The 23,622-nt window shown below is 43.2% G+C and overlaps 2 protein-coding genes across 12 annotated transcripts in view; both read right to left on the bottom strand.

Annotated features, from left to right (window-relative positions):
• VWA3A (von Willebrand factor A domain containing 3A) overlaps positions 1 to 11,322 on the bottom strand; it is a 71,011-nt gene extending 59,689 nt beyond the window's left edge. For 3 of the 8 annotated variants that reach the window (XR_012896157.2, XM_089782308.1, XM_025185046.3), the window contains exons 1-10: positions 11,000 to 11,322; positions 9,294 to 9,406; positions 8,300 to 8,391; positions 7,914 to 8,040; positions 4,852 to 4,976; positions 4,702 to 4,776; positions 2,746 to 2,800; positions 1,835 to 1,933; positions 485 to 591; positions 85 to 210 (exon numbers count right to left, since the gene is read on the bottom strand). Coding sequence is in view for 7 of the 8 variants with exons in the window: in XM_089782308.1 (XP_089638434.1) it covers positions 85 to 210; positions 485 to 591; positions 1,835 to 1,933; positions 2,746 to 2,800; positions 4,702 to 4,776; positions 4,852 to 4,976; positions 7,914 to 8,040; positions 8,300 to 8,364 (779 nt within the window). In the remaining variant the exon portion in view is untranslated. Of the gene's footprint in view, positions 1 to 84; positions 211 to 484; positions 592 to 1,762; positions 1,934 to 2,745; positions 2,801 to 4,701; positions 4,777 to 4,851; positions 4,977 to 7,913; positions 8,041 to 8,299; positions 8,392 to 9,293; positions 9,451 to 10,999 lie in introns of those variants that run through there. The other 5 variants (XM_025185042.3, XM_025185041.3, XM_075899444.2 and 2 more) reach the window with 5 other exon arrangements.
• Positions 11,323 to 11,440: 118 nt separating this feature from the next.
• MOSMO (modulator of smoothened) overlaps positions 11,441 to 23,622 on the bottom strand; it is a 52,556-nt gene continuing 40,374 nt past the window's right edge. For 2 of the 4 annotated variants that reach the window (XM_006123818.5, XM_075899449.2), the window contains one exon: positions 11,441 to 15,522. In XM_006123818.5, the coding sequence (XP_006123880.1) occupies positions 15,468 to 15,522 (55 nt within the window). In that variant the 3' untranslated portion in view covers positions 11,441 to 15,467. The remainder of the gene's footprint in view (positions 15,523 to 23,622) is intronic. The other 2 variants (XM_075899448.2, XR_016350719.1) reach the window with 2 other exon arrangements.

Here is a 23,622-nt window from a genome sequence, read left to right as displayed (position 1 = left end):
CGGTCAGATGGAAAGTATATGTCTGAAGCTTATAATTCTTTACACAAGTTAAAGTTTATTGCCAATTTAGATTAGTGGACCTACCAGCTTCCTACAATAAGAATCAATGAATTCAGTTCCCTCATTGTAAAGGCCTTCTTTAAAGCTTTCAGCAAATTGCAGCCTCCACTGGGTTGCAGCCCCTGAACCCACTGTCTTGCTTCATGTAGGCTGGAAAGACAGAAAATGTTACTGTACACTTAAGCAAAGTATGGCCTTTCTTATTCAGCATCAATCTGGTTGATGTTTCAGATCAACAGTGTGATTTACCTGTGTGAATAAGCAGACACTTACATTTCACTCACAATTCATTTTTGTGTTTTTTTCTGGCAAATCACTGAAGACACAAAACTACAGCTACAATTTATTATGAGCACCAAACTTCTCCTAATAAAAAAAGGCCCTGTTTGAAAACTGACTGTTATAAATTCAGAAACATACTTACACATGCACATTGACATTTGTTGGATTCTCCCACAAATATGAAATTTCAGCACCAAAGGAGAGGAAATATAATTGCTTCTTATAGCACAGCTGCTCATCTATTAGACACTTAATAAAAAATGTGAGTAAGTAACATCTCTGCTATTACTGGAGTTATCATGTACAAGAAAAAACATTGTTATGTGCTAAAGTCAGCCCAGACTGTAGCATTCTGGACAACCATGCAGGAAAACTTGGGTCAGAACAGAAGTGATACAAATTGGCTACGTCTACACTGGCATGATTTTCCGGAAATGCTTTTAACGGAAAAGTTTTCCATTAAAAGCATTTTCGGAAAAGCAAGTCTAGATTGGCAGGACGCTTTTCTGCAAAAGCACTTTTTGCAGAAAAGCGTCCGTGGCCAATCTAGACGCGCTTTTCTGCAAAAAAGCCCCGATCACCATTTTCGCGATTGGGGCTTTTTTGTTGAAAACAAATCTCTGCTGTCTACACTGGCCCTTTTGCGCAAAAGTTTTTCGGAAAAAGACTTTTGCTCGAACGGGAGCAGCATAGTATTTCCACAAAAGCACTGACAATGTTACATGAGAGCATCAGTGTTTTTGCGGAAATTCAAGCGGCCAGTGTAGACAGCTGGCAAGTTTTTCTGCAAAAGCAGATGATTTTGCGGAAAAACTTGCCAGTCTAGACTCAGCCATTTAGTTTTAGTCTGGCACACAGAGATACAGCAACTTAATTTAGTCCTTGTGCACCATCCTGATATGGTATTCCCATTTAATCAGGAAATGAGGAAAATACATACTGTGTCAATTTCATCAGCTCCCTTTAATAGGCAAGCAAATGAGAAAGAAATGGTATTTATTTATTCAGAAAGTGCATGTTCACCTATCGAACTGTGATCATATAAACAACTGAAAAAGAATGAAGCAGCTATGATAGGATGTCAGATAAAAGTAGACTTCTCTGCCAGGGTTATATTTTAGTTAGAGCATTCTAGGCTCTACTCAACTGGAGCAAAAGTGTAACAAATGTCTTAATGTTTTTTTTACTTATGGTACATACATAAACAAAGAAGTAAATACCAGTGAATTTTAAGTAACCTTCACTGGTATATAAAGAAAAAATATACAGAGAAAGCTTCAAAAGCAGAAAATAGAACAGATATTGTCAATTTGAATATTAAACAAATAATTTATACTTTAAAAATGAGTAAGGTAAATCTTTATATCTCCAGCAAATTAACTTTTAATACTTTGAATAAACAAGTGATTGTTACACTTACTTTCTCCCCTTGCAGTCGGAGAGTCTTATTTAACATATTTTAAGAGTCAGAGTGTCTTTCAGAATTATTTACCAAAAGGTCTTTCTGGAACTGGAATAGATGAAGTCCACAACTTGTATCAGAAACATCAACCAGGAGTCCAACTTTGTTCCCTTTTATAAGGCCAAACACCTAAACAAATAGAATATTCATTTAAATACTGAAATTTAAAGTTAGATCAGTACACAGTATGTACTTCTTTATGCTGCAATTTTTTATTTAAAAGATTACATATCTATTGTCACTGTTACCTTTTAAGCATTGAAAAAAAAAAGACAATAGCAGAGCAAAGAGAGAGAGACTGGAGTTTTTAATTCTAGTTTATGTTCTGAGCAGTGTTCTCTCTAATCTTTTTCATCTATGTGCAAAATACATTTTGTTATGTGCACCAAAACACGTGCAAATGTGCACCCCTCAGTAGAAACAAACCTAGCTGTAGCTGCTTTACTTACTCAGGTGGGCAGCATTTAAAACTGAGTGGCCACACAAGTGCACAGCTTAAAGGGAACACTGGTTCTGAGTGGGCAACATGCACTCTGCTCCAAGATTACATGTTTATTACTTGAGAAAATGAAGGATTACTCAATACCACAGCATCCCCATCAGGCCAGTCATAGGTGCTAGCTTTCTGGAAGCTCTTGATACCTTAATCCCTGTTTATATAAACTATGGAGGTAACAGTCAGAAAGGTAATAGAGAAAGGAAGGGGCTATGTTTAAAGAGTAAAATAGACATATGAAAGACACTCAAAACATATCCTACATGAAGCACCAATCAACTGACAAGATAAAACATTGCTCCATGGTGCTATAGTTACTCACAATATAGAGAAAATACAAAAAAGATTTCTGGGAGAGACTCTAGACAACCATTAAATAATTAGTTTATCCCTTAACATCATATGCACGTTCCCCTTTAAAAGTATATTAAAAAGTTAATATTACCTTTCTGCTGTCCGTCAACAACCACTGTATTCGTTGGTGATAAAGTTCAATTGCTCTGATAAAATACAGTGCACACATTTAAATAAACTGATATACCATTCAAGAGAATGCATTAAGGTCAGATCTGTTTTTATCATCAACCAAATTTTCTATGAGGTACACAACCATCTTCTACAAATATTCTATTTACAATGTTCCCAAACTGTGATACACCAACAGTGTTATTTAAATACTTCTTTCTGTGCACTTATTTAATGGATTAAATATATAATTGTCCTGAAAAAATGAGATCAGCAGAATGTTCTCTATTAGTTGTGTTTGGATAATGTGTGTGAAAGTATGAAAGAGTTCAGTTAAAATTTACGTCAATTCATCCTATCAATTTAGCTTATTGGCTAGAGATTTATTTAATCCAAACTGTACAAAATGTTTTTGAAAAAGGGTAAAGTATCTTGCCTACGTGTCACAAGGAGCAAATTTATCAAAATTGAAAAACGTTGCAGTGTTTCTATTACTAATCACTTTTTCCATTATTAACCAATTTTAAAGGATTTATAATTGGGGTGAAACTTATCATTTGCCATCCCAGACCTACAACAAACTGTTTCAGAATTATTTTTCAACAATTTGCTTTTCAACAGCATGCTCGTGATTTTGGAACTGAGAAAAAGTTAAAAGAAAGGATTTTTCTGAAAAAGCTCTCACTTCCCTGGCAAGAAGTCTATATTTAATCATTTTTACCAAAATTTTGCAGGCAACTCATTCATAATGCAAGATAGTAAGGCGCATTCTGAGGAATCTGGGTCTCTGTAACTGATACATGCCAGTAGATTTAGGAACTAGCAGACAGATATGGAAGATTGAGAGGATTATTATAATATTATTCTGCAGTATACTTAACATATTTATCAGATCTGTTCTTTAAATGTAAATGTCCTTGATTTTTGAAGGTTTGTCTTAAAATTATGGTGACTTTATGGCTGTTCTTGTTTATTATAATTATCTGCTAATTTATAGTTTTAAATAGAAAAAGCACACACTTTAAACTTCAAATACAAAGTTTTTTCCTCCCTCCCTGAAACATGCATGCATGCTTTTTTTACCATATGAGAGCGTAGGTGGCTTAGGTCTCATAACAGGCTATACAGCCTTTCATTGTTAGGTCAACAATTTGAAATAAACCCAGGTCCATAGCAAATAAAAATCATTACTATCTGAAGGACATTCAAGCTACATCTATACTGCAGCCATCTTGCGCAAGAGTGTATCCACACTGCCATGTGCTTTTGCGCAAGACAGCGTCCACACTGCCATGGATGCTCTTGCACAAGAAAGCTCTGATGGCCACTCTGTGAATGGCCATCAGAGCATCTGTGCTTTTTCTGATAGGGGTTTCTTGCGCAAGAAAACCCCTGTTGCACAAGAAACCCCTGTTGTCTGTCTGCACGTGCCTTTTTGTGCAAGAGCTCTTGCGCAAAACGGCTTATTCCTTGTAGAAAGAGGAATAACTCTTGTGTAAAAAGCCCTGTCTTCTGACGATCTACTGTACTTTTTCTTGGGCAAAAATGAGCCTCCAGTGTAGATGTTCTGTGAGTTTTTGCGCAAAAACTCTGCAGTGTAGACGTAGCCTCAGAGGCCTGAGTTGATTGCCTCAGTACAGATCCTACATAACAGGTATTACAACAAACCTACCACCACAAAACCTACCATCACCAGAGGTTCAAATAGACACTGTGAAAGCCTATATTCCTCAAAGATTGACTATCTGTACTGAAGTATAATAAAAAGACAGCATGCGGGAAGCTTTCAAAGCTGCTGTGTTTTTTTTCATTTGTTGCAGCTCCAGGGTTGACATAGTCCAACATCAGACATTAAAAAATTCACTTTAAAACTATCTATGTTTGGAGGAAGGAAATCACTCATACTTCACAACGGTAGCACATATTATATACTTACTCAGAAAGCTTGGATTCAAAATGTACAATTGTCTTGGCAGTAAATGCTATCTGTTCTGTGGCATTTCTTGCATTCCTAGAAGGAAATGTATATTTAACATGAATAATGTAAGCAAATGGATTGATTAAGAAGGGATTGGATTGTACTTACAAGACAATATTGCCCTCTCTTAGGAGATCTTCTAATGTTAATTGCATGGATTCTAAACTGTGATTTCTAAGCCATTCTTCTGTGGTTTGCACTTCATGGGACTTCAGCTTCCTTTTTTGTACTTTCTGTCAATCAGAAGCAGTAGAAAAGTTAAAAGTAGTAATAGGAAATAGCAAGTGTGCTTCAAATATAACCAGTGCTGAGGGATGGCAGGAAAGAAGTACTATTTGGCAATTAAACTATTGACACAAATCCACTTGCAGCAAGCAGAAGCCTTTGGGATCTGGAACAGAAGGAATGCTGCCTGGAGTGTATTACAGCAGACACCAAAGAAGATGTCTACTACATAGTTTTAACAGGTATTATAGTCTGTTATTTTCTCTTGGAACATAATACAGTGATGCTCGTTAGTAGCAACATATTGGTACTCTTTTGCTACATTGCTTCTAAGCAGCTGTTGCGGGTATGATGAGTGTCAACAATTCAAAGTATAGAAAGTGCTCCCAGGGGAAATGCAGCTCAAAAGTAGTGGTTGCTCTAAAATAGTGTTGCTGCAAACAAGCACTTGTAATTTAACATGAAGTGTTCACACCAGTAATCCCCAGGTCACTGTGATGTCACTAGAGGTCACTGTTTCTCTTCATTTTCCTATTACAGGCAGTCCCCAACTTACATGGATCCGACTTACGTCGGATCCCTAGATACGAACGGGGTGAGGCAACTCCCGCACATGCACAGCAGCATTCCCGGGGCTCGCTCACCTGGGTCCTAGGATCCTCCTCCTCCTCGGGCCGGCTCCGACTGGGGTCCCGCAGAGCTGCCGGGCAGAGGAAAAGTGCCTCCCCACGCCCGCTGCCCCCCCCCACCCCCTGCCAGCAACAGGCTGCCCCCTCCCCTGAGCAACAGGCTGCCCAACAGACAAAAGCAGCCTCTCTGCCCCTCCTCCCCTCTATACATGCCGGGCTCCCGGAGCGCAGCAGCGTCCCCGGGGCTCGCTCACCTGGGTCCTAGAATCCACCTCCTCCTCCTCTTCGGCCGGCTCCAACTGGCCTCTGCCTGCAGCAGCTGGCCACAGGGACAGGGATCCCGCAGAGCTGCCGGGCAGAGGAAAAGTGCCTCCCCACGCCCGCTGCTCCCCCCCCCCCCCCCCCCCGGCCTCGCATCCTGCACGCCTCCCCCCTCCCCCCCTGCCAGCAACAGGCTGCCCCCTCCCCTGAGCAACAGGCTGCCGAACAGCAGACAAAAGCAGCCTCTCCGCCCCTCCTCCCCCTATACATGCTGGGCTCCCTGGGCAAACAAAGACTCCACCAAAACAAACAAAGTGCTGGCCTCATTGTGTTAGCAAAAAAAGGACCCTCCTCCTAGAACCCTGGGTGGTATGTGGAAATAAAGCTATTAGCTCAAAGCATGGTGCAGAGCTGTTTGGTATTTGATGAGTTACTCCTTTAGTCCTGAGTTTGTCACAGGGACAGAAATAGATGTGAAATCTTCTGAACAGGGGAACAGACAGCAAAACAAACATTAGAGGGGAGTTAACCTTTCCCTATGCTATCCAAAACTAAAAAAAATGTTTGGCTAGAGTTTACCCTACAATATGTACCAGTTCCGACTTACATACAAATTCAACTTAAGAACAAACCTACAGTCCCTATCTTGTACATAACCCGGGGACTGCCTGTATTATAATAGCCTAATTATCCATAGAATGAAAAAGAACCATAAGCTATTCCTCTTATTGTTGTTGTTTTTTAAAAGAAACAACAAAAAATTAAAGAAAGAAAGATGTAAGAGTTATATTGCTACATGTAAGAGAAAATAACCATTAAGGATACTAGCTATGATTTTTTGTGTGTGTATAAAATAAATGGAGTTGTTGATGTAAAACACTGATACACATGAAAGTTGATACCTAAAATACAGAATTAGACACTCAATAGCATTTGCTCTTGTTTCTTTCTGAATATAAACACAGCAACATGTGAAAAAGTACATGTTAGAGCAGAAAGGTATGTGGAAATTGTAGTTAGAAAGATCTTATTTTGTGAATCTGAGACAACAAAGAACTGCTGATAAACACAGTAGCAACTAACATGCAAATGAAAAGAATTATCATGGCCAATCCAGCTGGTCTAGAGACTGCCATTAACTAAAGAACCTAATATATTTCAAACACTGGATAACCAGAGAGTCTGGTAAAGAACATGCATGTACAAGTCTCAATAATGAAAATGAAAATCTTATTTGCTTCCAATAGCATTGCAATGTACTATGCATTTTCCAATCAGACAAGAAATAATGGTCCCTGATCTGAGGAACTCACAATTTAAATAGAAGATGTAAGAGTGAGGAGTACAAAATAGAGATAGTGTGGTCAAAGGTTTGATAGGCCATGTCACTACAATAAAATTAACATGGTTTTAAATTAAAAAGTCAGATTATTTTAATTAGTATACTTAGAAGTATAAATTCTAGAAATAATTTCCCCATAAACATCACAGCTGAAGTGGGTCTTTAGGAAGGATTGTAATGCAGAGAGGACAGATCCCTTGTCAATGAGCTGAGGAAGGGCATCCCTTGCATGTGTATAGTATGGAAGAAGGGATGGAGATGTTTATGTAAGAAACTAAACAATGGGCGGGCGAAGCTAGTATTGCTGGTGGAATGAAGGGATAGAGAGCAATTCAAAATAACAGAAGGGTACATAATAAATTATGCAGGGCTTTGAAATGTCCTTAGCCTGATTCATTGATAGAAAGGGTAGAATATTTTGGGGTGATGAGAGTAGATGAAAATTTAAACATCTACAAAAAGTTTATGGATCTAAACATTTATAATTTTAGTTTACTATACAAGACATATACCTGCTGGTACACAGACCTCCTCAAGAAAAGTTGCCTCTATTCACTGTAGATCTGGTGATAAAAATCACTGTGTTCTTTTCTGGGGTGCATATGGGACATAGAACATTAATTTTCTGTCTCCTCATATATTCCCTTCTATATATTTAATGCAAGCATACATCAGCTGAGGAATTACTACATTTAGTAAGAGTATTTGTTTACCAGTAGGTCTTGCGTCTGGTTGATGTGCGTAACCAGTAAACCATTATCAGGCTCCAAATCAGTTATTGTAATATCATGCCAGGATGGTCGGCCTTTCACGGGAACTGTGCCAGGTCCTATGCTTACACTACAAAATAAGGCATTTCACAAACTGGGTAGCTATATTTGCATCACTGAGAATGCTGTTGCACCATCAAATAGTCCACTTATAAAATTGCTCATTGTCACCCATAAACATTAAATATTCTGCTTTATGTTCTACAATTAAGAATTCATATGCCATTTTAAGCATCCTAACATACAAATTAATGGGAAAATGTAGATTGCATCACCTAAGATGTATATTTCATTCAATTTAAGCACTCCCCCCATAATGATTTCCTTACCCTACTTTTTCCAAGAACTGATCATTGTCCAATAATTGAGCCATTTTTCTGGTTTGGGCATCCATTGGATTTATGACCAAATATGTAATGTTCTTTTAAAAAGAGAGACATAGCATTAAAGAGTGGAAGTTTAGAATATCAACAGTAAAAGCTAGACACAAATGCTTGACACAAGATATCACTTTCCTAGGACTATAATCCCATGGATATAAATCAATAAAAACCACATACTTAACCAGGGGTAGGCAAGATATAGCTTGCTTGGCTGCCAAGCCAATCGAAACCTGGGGGACAGGGAGTGCGTGAAATAATTAGCTGTTCAAAGCAGCTGGCAGCTCTCCCCCTGCTAGCGGCACACAGAGCCTAGTGGGAGCCACCAGCCATTTTGAACAGAGAATGACTTTGCACACTCCCTTTCCCCCAGGCCAATCAGGCCCTGGAAATGGGGCAGTGCAAGAAGTCTCTTCCCCCTGCCAGGGGCACGCATGGCGCCTAGAGGTAACTGCCAATTGTTTGAAAAGGCTGGCAGTTCCTTCTAGGTGCCGTCTGACCCAGGTAGGGTGGAGAGCAAGAGACTTTACATGCTCCCCTGCCCCTAGACTCCGATTGGCCTGGGGTGGGGGAAGATGCAAAGTTTCTTCCCCCTGCCAGAGTCACGTGGCACCTAGAAGGAGCTGCCAGCTGTTCAAAATGGCTGGTGATTCCCTCTAAAGTGCCACATGCTCCCCTGCCCCCAGGCTCTAATTGGAAGTCTCCTCCCTCCACCAGGAGCATGCAGCACATAGAGGGAACTGCCCTTTTTACCCGAGGCCCCACCCCTTCCACCTGAGACTCCACCCCTGATGGGGGGCCCATCCCTTGATCACCTCCCCAAATTTTTAAGTGGGTCCCCTGCAAAAATTATTCCCCATCCCTGTACTTAACTGTGTTGTACCTGTGATCAAAAAAAAAAAAAAAAAAAAAGAAAAGAAAAAACAAAACCAGTGACAGTTACCTTACATAAAAATATACGTGGACATCATTTTGCTAGAAGTCATTCATCAAGGGTTCTATCCAATAAAATGTGTGTCCAAAATTGCTGGGAAACTGTGTGTTGGCTGTTCAGCTCTACCAGGAGAAAGGTAAACCCACCAAAAATAAGAACTCTGCAGCTGAGAATTAGATGTAAGGAGTTAGAGAGCTTATAAACACCACAACCCAGTGAACCTATCTCACTTCACATCACCAGAAGAAACCAAGAGAATTACTATAGTCTTAGAGTTAAAGTGGAACATGCAGGTTGCAAGCTATCGCCACAGAGGCAATCTGCCATTCTGATTTCATGTTTCTTAATTCAGTCAAGATAATTATTTCTTTTTAAAAATCTTATTTTTGCCAAGATATTTAAGAGAAAACCAATAACGTAAATGTATTCTGTTTTGCATAGCAAGACCACACAGGAAAGTTTAGGTCTATAGATCTAACTTTTTTGATTAGTCTGCTTCAGCAATACATTAAATACTGTACAGACACACAGTTATTTTAGTAGCACACAATTTTCAGGGTATTATTGATTTATAGAGCCCTGTGTGGATACAAAGTTTGTATCTGTGCCCACAAAAATGAGCCGCAGATAACCTCACTGTGAAATTCTAGATACAAAACGTATATCTGCATCCACATCCATATTTACAAAACTGAGCTGAGATATCCACATCCACATCTGCGGATTCGGTTACCTCTGGATATAAAATGGATATGATGTCTTTGCAGAGCTCTGCTGATTTGGAACCAATAATTCTCCTTTTTCCATCTGTTTTATCACATATGAAGCATAAATAATGTTGAAGTAACGGTACAGACTTCTTAAATGTTCTTTTTCAAACTACATTTGTACATTTTCAAGTTTCTTTTCTGCCATTTAATTATGGTCCACTGATGATGCCGTAGATATGAGACTAAGCTAATAAAATAATAAATAGTAATAATAGTAATAATGGAACCCAAACAGTATGAAGCACAAATTCAATTATTTAAACATCTTCTATGTCACCACTTACACTAAACCCAGATCAGCCCACTAAACATGGGTATTTTGGGTTTATCTAGTGGTTGGATGTTCTCGTTTACTTTGTGGGTAGACAGATACTACAGTTAGCCCGTGACTGGGCATTGCCGCTATATTTACCTGAACCTTCACCATTTTACATCCCAGTCCTGTATTAGAGAGACAAGTGGGGTGACATAATATATTTTACTGGACCAAATGCTGCTGGTGAGAGAGAGAAACTTCTGAGAATACACATGGCTCTTCTTCCGGTCTCAGAAATGTATATTCAGGGTGTGTCTGCTCAACCCAAGACAGAACCGCTCAATAAGCATAAGCAGTTACTAGCTGTATGGCACATTACCTAGCTCATAGAACCGGAAGGGACCTTGCGAGGTCATTGAGTCCAGTCCCCTGCCCTCACCCAACAGCTAATCCCCCCTCTTCTTTCACGACTGGGAGCGGTGGGAAGGGGCCACTTGCCTTTCAACGGAACGTGCGAAGGACTCGTGCTAAACCACCTGCTCTACCTTGGGCGGAGCAGTGACACGAGGGCACGTTCCCGCCCTGAAGCAGCGCTGGAAAGTTTCTCTCCCGCCCCAACAGACGCGGGGCCCTTAGACCCTGTTGCGTCCCCAGCCGGTCTCATTCCCACACCCCTCCGCCCCGCGTACCCTGGGACGCCGCGCTCTGACAGCCGCTGCCGCACGGCCGATCTTCCGAGGCAAGAGCCCGATCCGGGCGGGCCTGGTACCCTCAGCGCCCAGGGGGCCAGAAGGGCGCCGCCTCGGCGAGCCCGCGAGTCCCGGGTAGGGACACGGGAGCTGCGCAGTCACAGGGGGTGAAGCATCTGAGCCCTGGCAGGCGGGTGAGCCCGTTCGAGCTCAGCTCCCCTCCCCCCTCTGCTCTTCGGCCTCACCCCCGCTGGCCAGGGAAGAACAGGGGAGCAGCCGCCTCCGGCCCAGCCGTGTGTTAGCGCGTCGCCATAGAAACGGGAGGAACTATTCCCCGCCGGGGGGGGGGGGGGAGGTCCAGCCTCACGCCGAGCAGTGGTACGCTCCGAGCGGCAGGGGGCTGCGGGCGGCGCTCGCAATCAGCGCAGACGGGGCCAGGCCTTTCGTAGACAATTTATTTTTGATAAATTTGCTCGATAACAAAAATACAAGTGAAGAAAAGTCTGTTCGTTTGCACAGTCTGTAGGAGCAGGGCAGGCGATCAGCGCCGGGCGGGGAGGAGCCCGCCGCCGCCGCAGCACAGGCATCCTGCGCCTAGGACCGCTACCGGGCGAGCGAGTGGCAGACACCTCTTGCCTTCATCTTTTCCTTCCTTCGCGCCGTTTGCAGAGGCCAGCCTGGAGTTTAGCCATGTTTCCTGGTGAAGGGACATACCCGGGGCGGGCTGCAACGCTTTACACGGAGGCTCTGAAACAGCAGTACCGGTATAAGGAGAGGGGGACTAATCCTGCACCCATTTAAAGTCACCGCCTGGGAGTTTTCCTTGGAGTAAAGGCAGGAGCAGGATTAAGTCTGAGAGCTGTTACACCATACTAGCATTGTGGATCAGTTGTTAAATGCTCAGAGGCTCAGAAATGAAAGTTCAAATGGTGAATGGGTTTGTAAATGCTTTCAGAGAAACACACTGCCCCACAGAGAAACTACAAAAGCTTCTAGTGAGTTATTCCATATGTCTTCGAGAAAAGTTATACACATTTATAGTTTTTGTTTTTAAAGTATTTTAAGTTTCTGATTAGGACTTGAACATAACCAAACAAAACAACAAAATGCATACATAAATTGCATTATGCCATAACATTAAACCTTTCAGGTGATAATGAAGACTAAACAAGTGTGCTGTGACCTATTACAGACTAAACTGTCCTTCAGAAATATATAAAACGACTGGCAAAGTCTGAAAAACATTCTTAAACATGTAACATTGATTACCTTTGGAGAAGATTCATACAGATGTTTAGGCATGTTCAACAGGAACTTCCTGTAGTTTAAAAACTAATCCTTGTGCAAATAAAACCTATAAATAGTATTCAGCAGATTTTACAGTGATGCTCTTAGGTATGAAAATAATGCACACAACTTTAAAACAAAAGTAACAGACATAAGTTTGACAAATGATTGCACCATAGAACAGTGTTTTATATACAGTTTACAAGATATGATTTTCTGCTATAAATTAATACTGTACTGTATAAGTACTTAGTGACCTTATTACAAAGCAACTATTGACAGCTGTCTCTTTACGCTTACCAGGACCTTTTTTTAAAATGCAAATGGATCATCTATTTCTAGAATGAAATGCCCCAATATTAACTAAAACAGCCTGCTAGCTGAAGCTTTGCTGTCTTTACTGATTTATAGAACTGGCTAACCCACTAAGGTTCCAGCGAGCCATTTATGGACTGGATATGCTCCACAATTTTTAATTAAATGGTAATACATTGTAAATATAAGCTTAAATGAATATTATTATTATTATAATACAGGATGTCACTAACTGAAATAAGTAAACATGGGGAAAAATTCTTAGCAGCTGAGAAACTCTTCTCCCCACTCCCACTATCTGTGATCCAGTTGAAAATATTTTAGGGAGCTATTTACAGTAAGACTGATGGATACAAAGTTATTAGCTTATCAAATTAATAAGTGAGCTATGGTTCATTAACCTATTATACCACCAGTCTGATGACAATGCAAATTTAGACACTACCCTCCCCATCCTACAATTGGATCCATCCAGATTGCTTTCATATACAGAGCTCCATTGATGTCAATGAAGCTCTAGATTTCCTGTGCAGCTATGACTGCAGAATCAGGATCTAAATTATAAACCAATCAAATCTGAACTAGCAGGTCCAGATGGGAATCTGACTATATATTCTTTTACTGAAAGGCTTTGATGTGAAAGCTTCCTTGGGCCCGTCAGTGAAGTGATAGGGTTTTTTTTAAACAAACATCAGAAAGTGATCCAATATATTAATCAGTGAATTTTTCCTCGCTAAAATACTTCTGATGGCACACAGTTCAAGATACTGTAATTGTATAAGGCAGGGGTGGGGAACCTTTTTTGGATTGGGGCCGCACACAAGTGAGAAGCCAAAAAATACCATATTCCCCCTCACACACCAGAGTCTAGGGGAGCCCAGCCTAGTAGATTGTGAGCTTCAGCCCTGCCGGGGAGGGGGTGGGGGGGGACGGGACTGGAGCACCAGCACAATCTCCCCAATGCTGGGGGACCCTGAGCCTCAGGGCCAGATCCAAGCAAGCCGGGGGTACATCCAGCCCCCAGGCCTCAGGTTCCCCACATGGGTATAAGGTATCTCATTTCTAACACTTTCTGCCATGATAGCTGTTTTTTCCAAAATCATGATACATTTCAGAAGCAATATAATCATTCTTACAGAAAAATGCACCCAGTTTCACTTATGCCTTACAAAAACATAGGCTTAAGTAAAACAGCTTTTTTCTTGAGTACATTTGGATAATCTATTTGTTGAAAAGAATTATGTTTGTCAATACTATCTCACAAAAAGAATACATGTTAACTGGGGAATAAGGGCTTGATCCTGCAAGCAAGCTTTCTGGGATTTCAAAGTTTTGTGCTAATAAAAATCAAACAAAGTGAATATTGAAAAATCTCACTATCCATGGATCCCAGGTTCTTGGGTTTAAAAAAATGTTGATTTTAGGGGAAACTTACACTCTCAATTCAGATGATCCTTATGCCCACATTTTTTATCATCGACTTTAGTAAACAAGGCATATAGACATTAAAAATAGTTATATTGCTCATTTTTTGGTAAAGAAGATGAATTGACTTAATACTCACATGTGAATAAATTCATCCAACTTTACTACAGAATAGTGTGTTCACATGTTGACCTAAACACTGAATGTTATATGCATTAGAGAAATTCACCTATGGTAATTTGCTGTGCTTGAACATGTATAAATAAATCCGTTGTTAATGTAACAAACAAAGCAGTAGAAAAGAGACTCCCTGTACAACAGTTGCTAATAATTTAAATAGTGTCAGTTTCCCAAAATTAGGATTTTAACTTTAAGGTATGATGTGATCTCACCTTTTACCCTCATATACAAATAAATTACAATACAAAGAATTTTAGCTTAACTTAAAATTGCACCTAGAAAGACATGGGATTTTTTGTACCTATTACAAAAACCTGTTAAAATCAAGGGCTGCTACAAAGAATGAGGTAAACTGAAGACTCTCAGCTATGTGGCCTTCAGAGAAATGGCTTTTTCTATTGAGTCCTAGTTTTGCACACCACAGTGTTCTGCTAGCAAAGTGTTCTGAGTTATCTTCCAGGAATTGTTTATGTGTACGTGTGTATACACACACACATATATACACACACACAGTATACTGCATCAGTAATATATTATATGGAAGAATACCCCTCTCCCCTCAAAAAAGCTTTTTAGTGTTTTTCTATAACTGAAGGGAGATGTATGTAATTTTTCTTGTTACGCATATTGTAAAGAACATATTTCGATCTATTGGCTTCTTGGTGCAGTAATGCAAGATGGATTCATTTGGTGCCAAAGGCTTTGCCCATCTGAAGAGAGATGTAAAATGCTAATCTCCTAAACTGTGAGGCCAGCCTCACTTTAACTCCTTTGCAATCCTCTAGTCTACCACAAGGTTCATAAATATTTTGATTTTCAAATTGTTAGACATTAAAAACAGATACAGTAACATGGGGCAATATGCTTCTCAGTGTAAAGCATTCTTCTTCACTAGTCCCTATCACAGTGCAGACCTGACTGCATTATTATGCTCAGGAGATTAGTCAACGATGTCTGTATTTGGTTATGGGAAAGGCTCTCTCTCTTTTTATTCCAAAGTGCATAGTGAGAACAAGTCAAAGTATTTCTCTTTTCAGTAAGCATTTTGATAGTCTGATCTAGGCTCTCTTGAGAATGCAGCTCTGATGTCTTGCTCTCCTCTGAAACAAACTCATGCAGTTCACATATTCATCAGCCAGGTAGACAAACTTTGCCAGCAAATAGAAGTCCCACTATTGTAAAGAAAATGGATAAAACAAACAGTACATATGAGGACCCAACCACTGTGTTGTTGGGCAATTTATATGGTTGACCTCCAACTTCATTGATGTAAAATCCTATTGGAAATATTAGGGCTGCCATACAGAATAGGACCACTGCAAAACAAACAAAAAACAAAATCAAAGTTAACATCTTGTTGAAATTCAAAACTTTTGCCTGTTTTTAGGGAAACAGTGAAAAGAGTGAACACATATCCATGTTTTGTTCTGTTTTAATAACAGAAGGCCTGCGATCCATCAATGCCTAATGCACAGGAAAAGTGATCATATGGGACATACCCTAATCTTAAGAGATCCCTGCTCTCTGTTCCAGAGGAAGGTGAAAAGAAAACTCAAGTTCCTTAGCTGTGCTGAGGGCAGAGGACTGTCCCAGTGGAGCCAGGAGTCAGACACAACCCCCAGCACTGGAACCAGGAGCCGCCTGCTGCTGGTGGCAGCCCCAACCCTGAGATCAGAGCCGGGAGCCTTCCGCCATTGCTGCTGGCAGCAGCCCCAGCCCTGAGGCCAGGGCTGGAAGCCTCTTGATGATGACAATGCTAGTGGCAGCATCCCCAGGGCTAGGAGCCTCCCACCGTTGCCAGTTGCAGCAGGGCCAGGGCCAGGAGCCTGCTAAGTCAGTTAAATGTTAGGTTAACCTAACGTTTAATCAGTTAACTGATTAATCGGGATTTTACGTCCCTAGTTCCTGTTAGTCAGCATGGCACAAAGTTCATTTCTGATCCGCAGTTTTTCAATCATTTGAACTATGTTCAGAAGAACAAGAATCACTGTTAAAAAAGAAGAATTGTAGAGGACACATTCTAATCTGATCACTATGCCTCAGAGCATTTTTATAGGTAGTTATTCTTTCCAAAAGTCAGTGTAGACTAACTTTCAACACTGAAGAAACTCACTTTCCATTAATAAAGAGGGGCCTTTTGCCCAAAAGTAGTTACACTTTCCTATTCTGCCACACAAATGTTTTACACATTTTCTGTACATGCTTTGCTAAAAATAGAAAACAGTTGTTTGCCACTACTATATTCTTTAGATTAATTAAAATAAACCACTGTTTTCTAAATGCTGAGACACTCCTCTAGAACACAAAGCATTCTGTTGAAATATAACCTCCTCTATAAAAGGCTTCAGGTTCAGATTACACAATACAGAGCAAGGATATAAGTGAGTAACCCCCTGCCCTCTGATACAGAAGCAGCAAGGGGTGGAGGAGTGGTTCTCCGCAGCACTGTCTACATGGTGCCGCCTGCCTGCATGCCTGGTTTTACTACACTTAAACTGCAGAGACGCAGCAGGGGTAGCCATCCCTTAGTGTCGAATCATGTAGTCGATAAAAACCTGTTTCAATTACACAGTTAGTGGATTACCAGCTTCTTAACATCCTTAATACAGAACACAGAGCAACTGATTTTTATTTCACTTGTATAGTTAAGTTAATATGAATGGTTGGTGTTGCTTACAACACATATCACTTTGTGTAGGCACCCAAAAAAAACAAAAAAACCACAACCCTCTGCCAGTCACTATAAAAACCACTTAGTAAAATTACATAAAGGATTTCATTCCAGATGCGAATATGGGTTGACATTCCTTGCAGTACATTTTAATACTCAATCCACTACACAGCATCCAATATTGTCTACTCTGCTGACATCTTCTGTGTTTCTATAAGTGCTTGTGGCATAAATAATCTATTTATTATCAACCACAAGAGTCTGCAGGATACTAAGATCTTGACCAAGGCATGAAATGGTGTCCTGATATGGTTTTTAAGCAGCAACAGGATTTTCCTCATGATAAAAAGATCAGATATTGGTTGCTTTGATACTGTATTTAAGACTATGTACAGGTGAAAAACAGTATTGGGCAGATACAGAATTTTAACTGGTAAAGTCATACAAAGCAACTATTAGGGTTTCTTTGCTCCTGCAAATCAACTTTTGTGCTTTACCCTGAAACAGTTAAATCATAATTAATAATTAAGATTTTCCAATACCACTCACCCCACACTAAGCTTACTACTTTAGGTGAAACAAACAAATCTGCACTGCCCTCACAAAAACTAAGCCAAACGTACACCAAATCTCCTTCCCTCATTCAAAAATCAATTCTAAAACCTAACAACCTCAAAAATCAATTTAACTCCTAATCAATTTTACTTCTACCTGAATAAGAGTATTTAACACAAGCTCCTCCTTTAGGGTTGCCAGGTGTCTGGTTTTCACCTGGACAGTCCGGTATTTGTAGCCCCATCCGGTAAAAAACCCAAAATACCTAACATGTATTTCTTGGACGGAAGGCTGGCGGGGACGTTCTTCCCCTGCCGAGTATGGTGGGGGGAGCGCGGGGCACAGTGACCTTTTCTTTATTTTCCCTCCCTTGACGACTTTGGTATCACTCCTCCCCCCCCCCCCCGGCTTTGTTTTTTTGCTCAATTTATTCCCCCCGCCATGTTTGGGATTTTTTTGTGAAAGTATCTGGCAACCCTATCTCCTTCCACTATCCATCAATTAATACTGGGCCTTATTTTTCTACAGAGTACACAAAGTCCTATACCAGAATCTTCTGCAGCACATTCCACTCCCAGCTTGTAAGAGCAGTGACTCCAGGGAATCTCTACTTCTTACCTCACCTTCTCATTCTGATATGATTTTTCAGTCTGTGAGTCTAAGGCCGTGGTCCCCAACATGGTGCCCGCGGGCGCCATGGCGCCCACGGGGGCATTTATCTGCGCCCGCCAAGTGCTCAGGGCTGGCCTGGCCCCGGGCACGTGGCGCATGCGCGGTGCCGGAGCCGGCCCCGGGCGCATGGCACACGGTGAGCGCCGGCCCCGGGGGCGCCGCGGATTGACCCCCCGCGGTGCATGGGAGAGGGGGAGGGAGAGCGCCAGCGCCGGCCCCGGGCACGCAGCGCTTGGGGGAGAGCGCCAGCGCCGGCCCCGGGTGCGCGGCGCTTGGGGGAGGGGGGGGAGAAAGAGAGAGCGCCGGCCCCGGGCGTGCGGCACTTGGGGAAGGGAGGGGGAGAGAGCGCCAGCGCCGGCCCCAGGAATGCGGCGCTTGAGAGAGAGCGCCAGCGCCGGCCCCGGGAATGCGGCTATGGGGGGGGCGAACGGCCCCCCGGCGGGCGAACGGCCACGCCCCCTGGCACCCGACAACCCCAAATGGTTGGGGACCACTGGTCTAAGGAGATGACCATCCACAATAATTTTTGCCTGTCCTCTCTCAATTTCTTATATCTACTTTTAAATCCTGAGCTGGTCTTACATGTGGAGGGGATATGAGTCTCTCCCAAGAAGCAAAGACAATTTGAGAGTCCACTGTGGCTGGAAAAAGACCTATGGCAGGTCTGGTAGGGCCTGAAGCCCAGGACTAGGATATAACCTGTTACTTGACGTGGTTGAGACTTAAGAGAAAACGAAGGCCTAAATAAAGCAAACAAAAGGAGGAATGGGGGAACATCCCCTCCCCAGAGCAGAAGTTGAGCTAAATAATAGAAAAATAATAAATGACTAGAAGACAAAAATAAGTAAGAGAAGTAGTATGCTCTATGTCTATCTAATGGACACTATGGTGTTCATTTCAAGCCGCAGTTGAGTAGGAACTGACAGCAGTTCTGCCCTCCCCTCCCAATAATTCCCTTGTATCAGAGTCTGAGGATATCTAGAGCACAAGTGAACACCCATGAACACTGTGTGAGTGGAACAAAAATCCCCCCCACTCAGAGTACATGGGCATATGCACATCCTGAAGTGAAGCCCAAGCAGGACCCTTGCACATATGCATTATGATCATGTAATTAAAAACTGTACCATATGCTACTTTTTCCACAGGACCCCTCTCTCATTCAGTGCACTGGATGGAGCTGCTAGGGAATGAATAAGTGTAATGAAGGAGTCTTGTCTATAGAACCCTACCTCATTTGTTGAGGAAGTTAGGTATGCAGTGTTCTCTAGTGGGCTCATGTTCTTCTGCATTACCTCCTCCTCCATCTTTCCAAACTTGACCCATTTGCCCTGTCCTCTCAAACCTATTCTTGTCCAAGTCCTTTCTCTTCCCTTCATTCCCCAGCTCCTGGTCTGAATCTCAAGAAGTTGTGTTACTGAAACACAAGAATTCCAATACAGGCAGTCCCCGGGTTACTACAAGATAGTGACTGTAGGTTTGTTCTTAAGTTGAATTTGTATGTAAGTCAGAACTGGCGTCCAGATTCAGCCGCTGCTGAAACTGACTAGCTCCTCGGCGCTACTGGACCAACCCAGCAGCACCCCAGCTGCTCTACCCCAGGCGTCGGCGAGAAAAGCCTGGTCTGCTTGGGGGGGGGGGGCGCACACTAGCTGCGCCCCCCTCCCAGCATACCAGAGAGACACGGAGCAAAGCCTCGGAGGACGCGGGCAGTGGGGCAGCCCAGACGCGTCGCGGTCCCGCCGCCCGCGTCTTCCGGGGCGAGAAAAGCCCCGTTCGTAACTGCGGATCCGACATAAGCCGGATCCGCGTAAGTCGGGGACTGCCTGTACATTTTTAATAGTATGATGAATAATTGTGGTTTGAAATAAAACAAATCTTTAATAAATAATCTTCCCACTTAAAGTCAGAGTGAGTGAAAAAAATATATATTTGAAATTTATAAAAAAAACAGCCAAACAAACAAACAAACAAACAAACAAACAAAAACAAACAAGGCACACTGGAAGCTTCACAGTAAGAGGAATCTAAAAGATAAAACAGCTTTCAGGACAACACACATTTCAGCTGAAGCAATGACGACTTAGAAGATGGAGATATTTAAAAAAATTAAAATATTAAGAATCAACAGTACAACACACAGAAGTTCAAAGATAACTTCAAATCAATAAAACTGATTTGCCAAAAGATAACCCTTTACCTTAGAGTTCAGAACCCAATTCATCATGAACATTTTTGTAATGTCTCAATTTAAAATGGTGTTTTGAAATTAGAGAGACATGATCCCTACCCTGACGACAAAAACAGACCAATCAGCTGAACAAAGGAAGACGCTAGTGAAAAGCAAGCTAAATAAACAGCAATACTTCAAGATAAATGATTTCTGATTTACCATAAGACTGTTCATTGAAGAAAGGAAGAGAATCACAATGGTGTCAACTTATTTTTATTTATTTAAATATTTTTACCCCGCCTTTCTATTTAAAATATTCAAGGCGGCTTACAAAAAAAAACAAAAAACAAAAAAAAAACCCACACAATACAAATATATATAAAAATTTAAAATATGAGACCCCAGAGGGACAAAACCAGCTAAAAACATATAGAGAGAAGGAACACACACATACAAACTCAAACATTAATAAAAGCACAAATAAAAAGGGTGGCTTTAGCCTGACGCTGAAACAACGCTAGCGTTGGCACCATGCGAATGTCCTGAGGAAGAGAATTCCACAGCCTGGGAGCAAAAGCTGAGAATGCCCTGTTCCACGTAGATGTTACAGGGAACATGAAGCAAACAAGTGGGGGAACATGAAGCAAAACCTCCCCAGCTGACCTCAATCCCCGGGCAGGTTCATATGGGAGAAGATGGTCCTTCAGATACCCCGGACCCAACTCATTTAAGGCTTAATAGGTTATAACTAAAACCTTAAATTGTGCCCAGAAACATACCAGAAGCCAGTGCAGCTGCTGAAGCACTGGCATAAAGTACTCCGTATAATTAGTGTTAGTTAAAACTCAAGCAGCCGCATTCTGGACCAGTTGAAGTTTCCGAAGGCTGTTTAGAGGCAGCCCCACATAAAGTGCATTACAATAATCCAGTTGGGATGTAACATGAGCATGGATCACTGTGGCCGAGTCATGCTTGTTCAGCAAGGGTTGCAGCTCGCGGATCAAATGAAGTGGCCCAAAGGCATTCCTGGCCACTGAAGAAATCTGATTTTCAAATGTTAAAAAAGGGTCCAGTAGGACTCCCAAGCTGCGTACCTGTTCTTTCAGGGGGAGAGCAGCCCCGTCTAGAACAGGTGCCATGCCACATTTCCGAACAGATGGCCTCCTGATCCACAGGACCTCAGTCTTATCTGGGTTCAACTTCAGCTTATTTAACTTCATCCAAACCATCACTGCCTCCAGATACCGATTTAGATCAGTCACCGCCACACCTGGTTCTAATGTCACAGGGAAATAGAGTTGGGTATCATCTGCATATTGATGGTACCGTCCTCCGAAACGCCTTATGACCTCTCCCAGCAGCTTCATGTAGATATTAAACAGCGTAGGGGACAAGATGGAACCTTGAGAGACCCCACAGCATAATCACCACTGAGTCAAATAGCAGCCCCACCTTCTGAAAGCATCCCAACAGGTAAGACCAGAACCACTGCAAAACAGTGTCTCCAATACCCAACTCCACCAGGCGTCCCAGAAGGATATCATGGTCAATGGTATCAAAAGCCGCCGAGAGGTCTAAGGGAATCAACAGGGATGCACTCCCCCGTCTATCTCCCAGCGTAAATCATCTACCAGGGCGACAAAGACTGTTTCAGTTCCAAAACCAGGCCTAAAGCCAGACTGAAATGGATCTAAGTAGTCTGTTTCTTCCAAGAAAGCTTGGAGGTGCAACACCACCGCCCGCTCGTGTACCTTGCCCAAGAAAGGAATATTAACAATTGGGCGATAGTTATTTAAGTCATGTGGGTCCAGGGAAGTCTTCTTGAGTAATGGTTTTATCACTGCCTCTTTCAAGGCAGCAGGAACCATAACAGATCTAAAGGATGCATTAATAATCCCCTGGACCCAGCCAGTCCTCCCTTCCTGGCTAGATTTAATAAGCAACAAAGGACAGGGGTCAAGTGAGCACTGTGGTCGGTCACACTCCTCCAATCACCTTGGGTATGTCTACACTACAGCGCTAATTCGAACTAAGCTAATTCGAATTAGCGCAGCTAGACTTAAAAACTAGTTCGAATTAGCGTTTTGCTAATTCGAACTAGCGCGTCCACACTGATTGGACGCTGGGGCGCACTTAAGGGCAGCTGAAACCGGTTCCGGCAGGGCATCAGGTCAGTAGTTGCTTTGTGTGGCTACTGTCTGAGGCTATCTGAGGCTCGTGCTTAAAGGGACCCCCCTGGACAGCCGGTTCTCAGCTTTTCCACTTGCTTGCCTACCTCGCCGAGGGACAGCAAAGCGTTTCTCTCTGCGCCCGTCTGTGTCGGTGCTTCCCTTCGGGGACGCCATCGCAGGTGGCAACATGGAGCCAGAGCTCGCCCTGCAGTTTCTGGACTTGCTGCTGCAAGCCTGCCAGCAATGGCTGGAGGCTGCCCGGCACCACCTGGTGCACGTCAGCCCCCTGCCTCTCCGCCTGGCCTCCCTGGGGGCCGTGGAAGAGCCGCGGTGGCGCCCGGACGCCGGCGTGCCCCACCGCATCTGGCGTCTGGACACCAGCACCGACTGGTGGGACCGCATCGTCCTGGAGCGCTGGGGAGACAGGCAGTGGACCCAGAACTTCAGGATGAAGAGGGACACCTTCCTGGAAGTCTGTGAGTGGCTTGCCCCTGCTCTGCGCAGGAGGGACACACGCATGAGGCCCGCCATCCCCCTCCAGAAGCATATGGCCATCGCCCTCTGGAAGCTCTCCACGCCGGACAGCTACTGATCCATCGGGAACCAGTTCGGCGTGGGGAGATCCACCGTTGGAGCAGTGCTCATGCAGGTACGGCACTCGGCAGCCACTGGGCCGGGGGCGAGGGGGGCTGCAAGGAGGGGATGGGCCGCACCAGGGAAAACGGGGGGAAGGGAGGGAGGAGGCGAAAGTGCCCCGCACTGGAGGAGTCGGTCTGTCCCGTCCGTACTACACGCCGCCCGGGGGGGAGGGGTTGCTTCCAGGAGTGGGGCACAGGGCACTGCCAGGGCACGAACACTCCTAACCACCCGGGCGCCCCAGTCATTCGCGCTTTGCTGTCTCTCTCTGCAGGTGGTCAAGGCCATCAACCGGGTGCTGCTCTGCAGGGTGGTCCGCCTTGCCCACCCGGACGCCGTCATCTGGGGGTTCGGCGCCCTCGGCTTCCCCAACTGCGGGGGGACCATCGATGGGATGCACATCTCCATCCGTGCCCCGGAACACCAGGCCTCCCAGTACGTGAACCGAAAGGGGTACTTCTCCGTCCTCCTGCAGGCCGTGTGTGACCACCGGAGTCAGTTCATGGACATTAATGTGGGCTGGTCCGGCAAGGCACAC

This window comes from Pelodiscus sinensis, chromosome 15 (assembly GCF_052426305.1).
Source record: "Pelodiscus sinensis isolate ZL-2025 chromosome 15, ASM5242630v1, whole genome shotgun sequence".
Lineage (NCBI taxonomy): Eukaryota > Metazoa > Chordata > Testudines > Trionychidae > Pelodiscus > Pelodiscus sinensis.
This window is presented reverse-complemented; position numbering and strand designations above follow the sequence as displayed.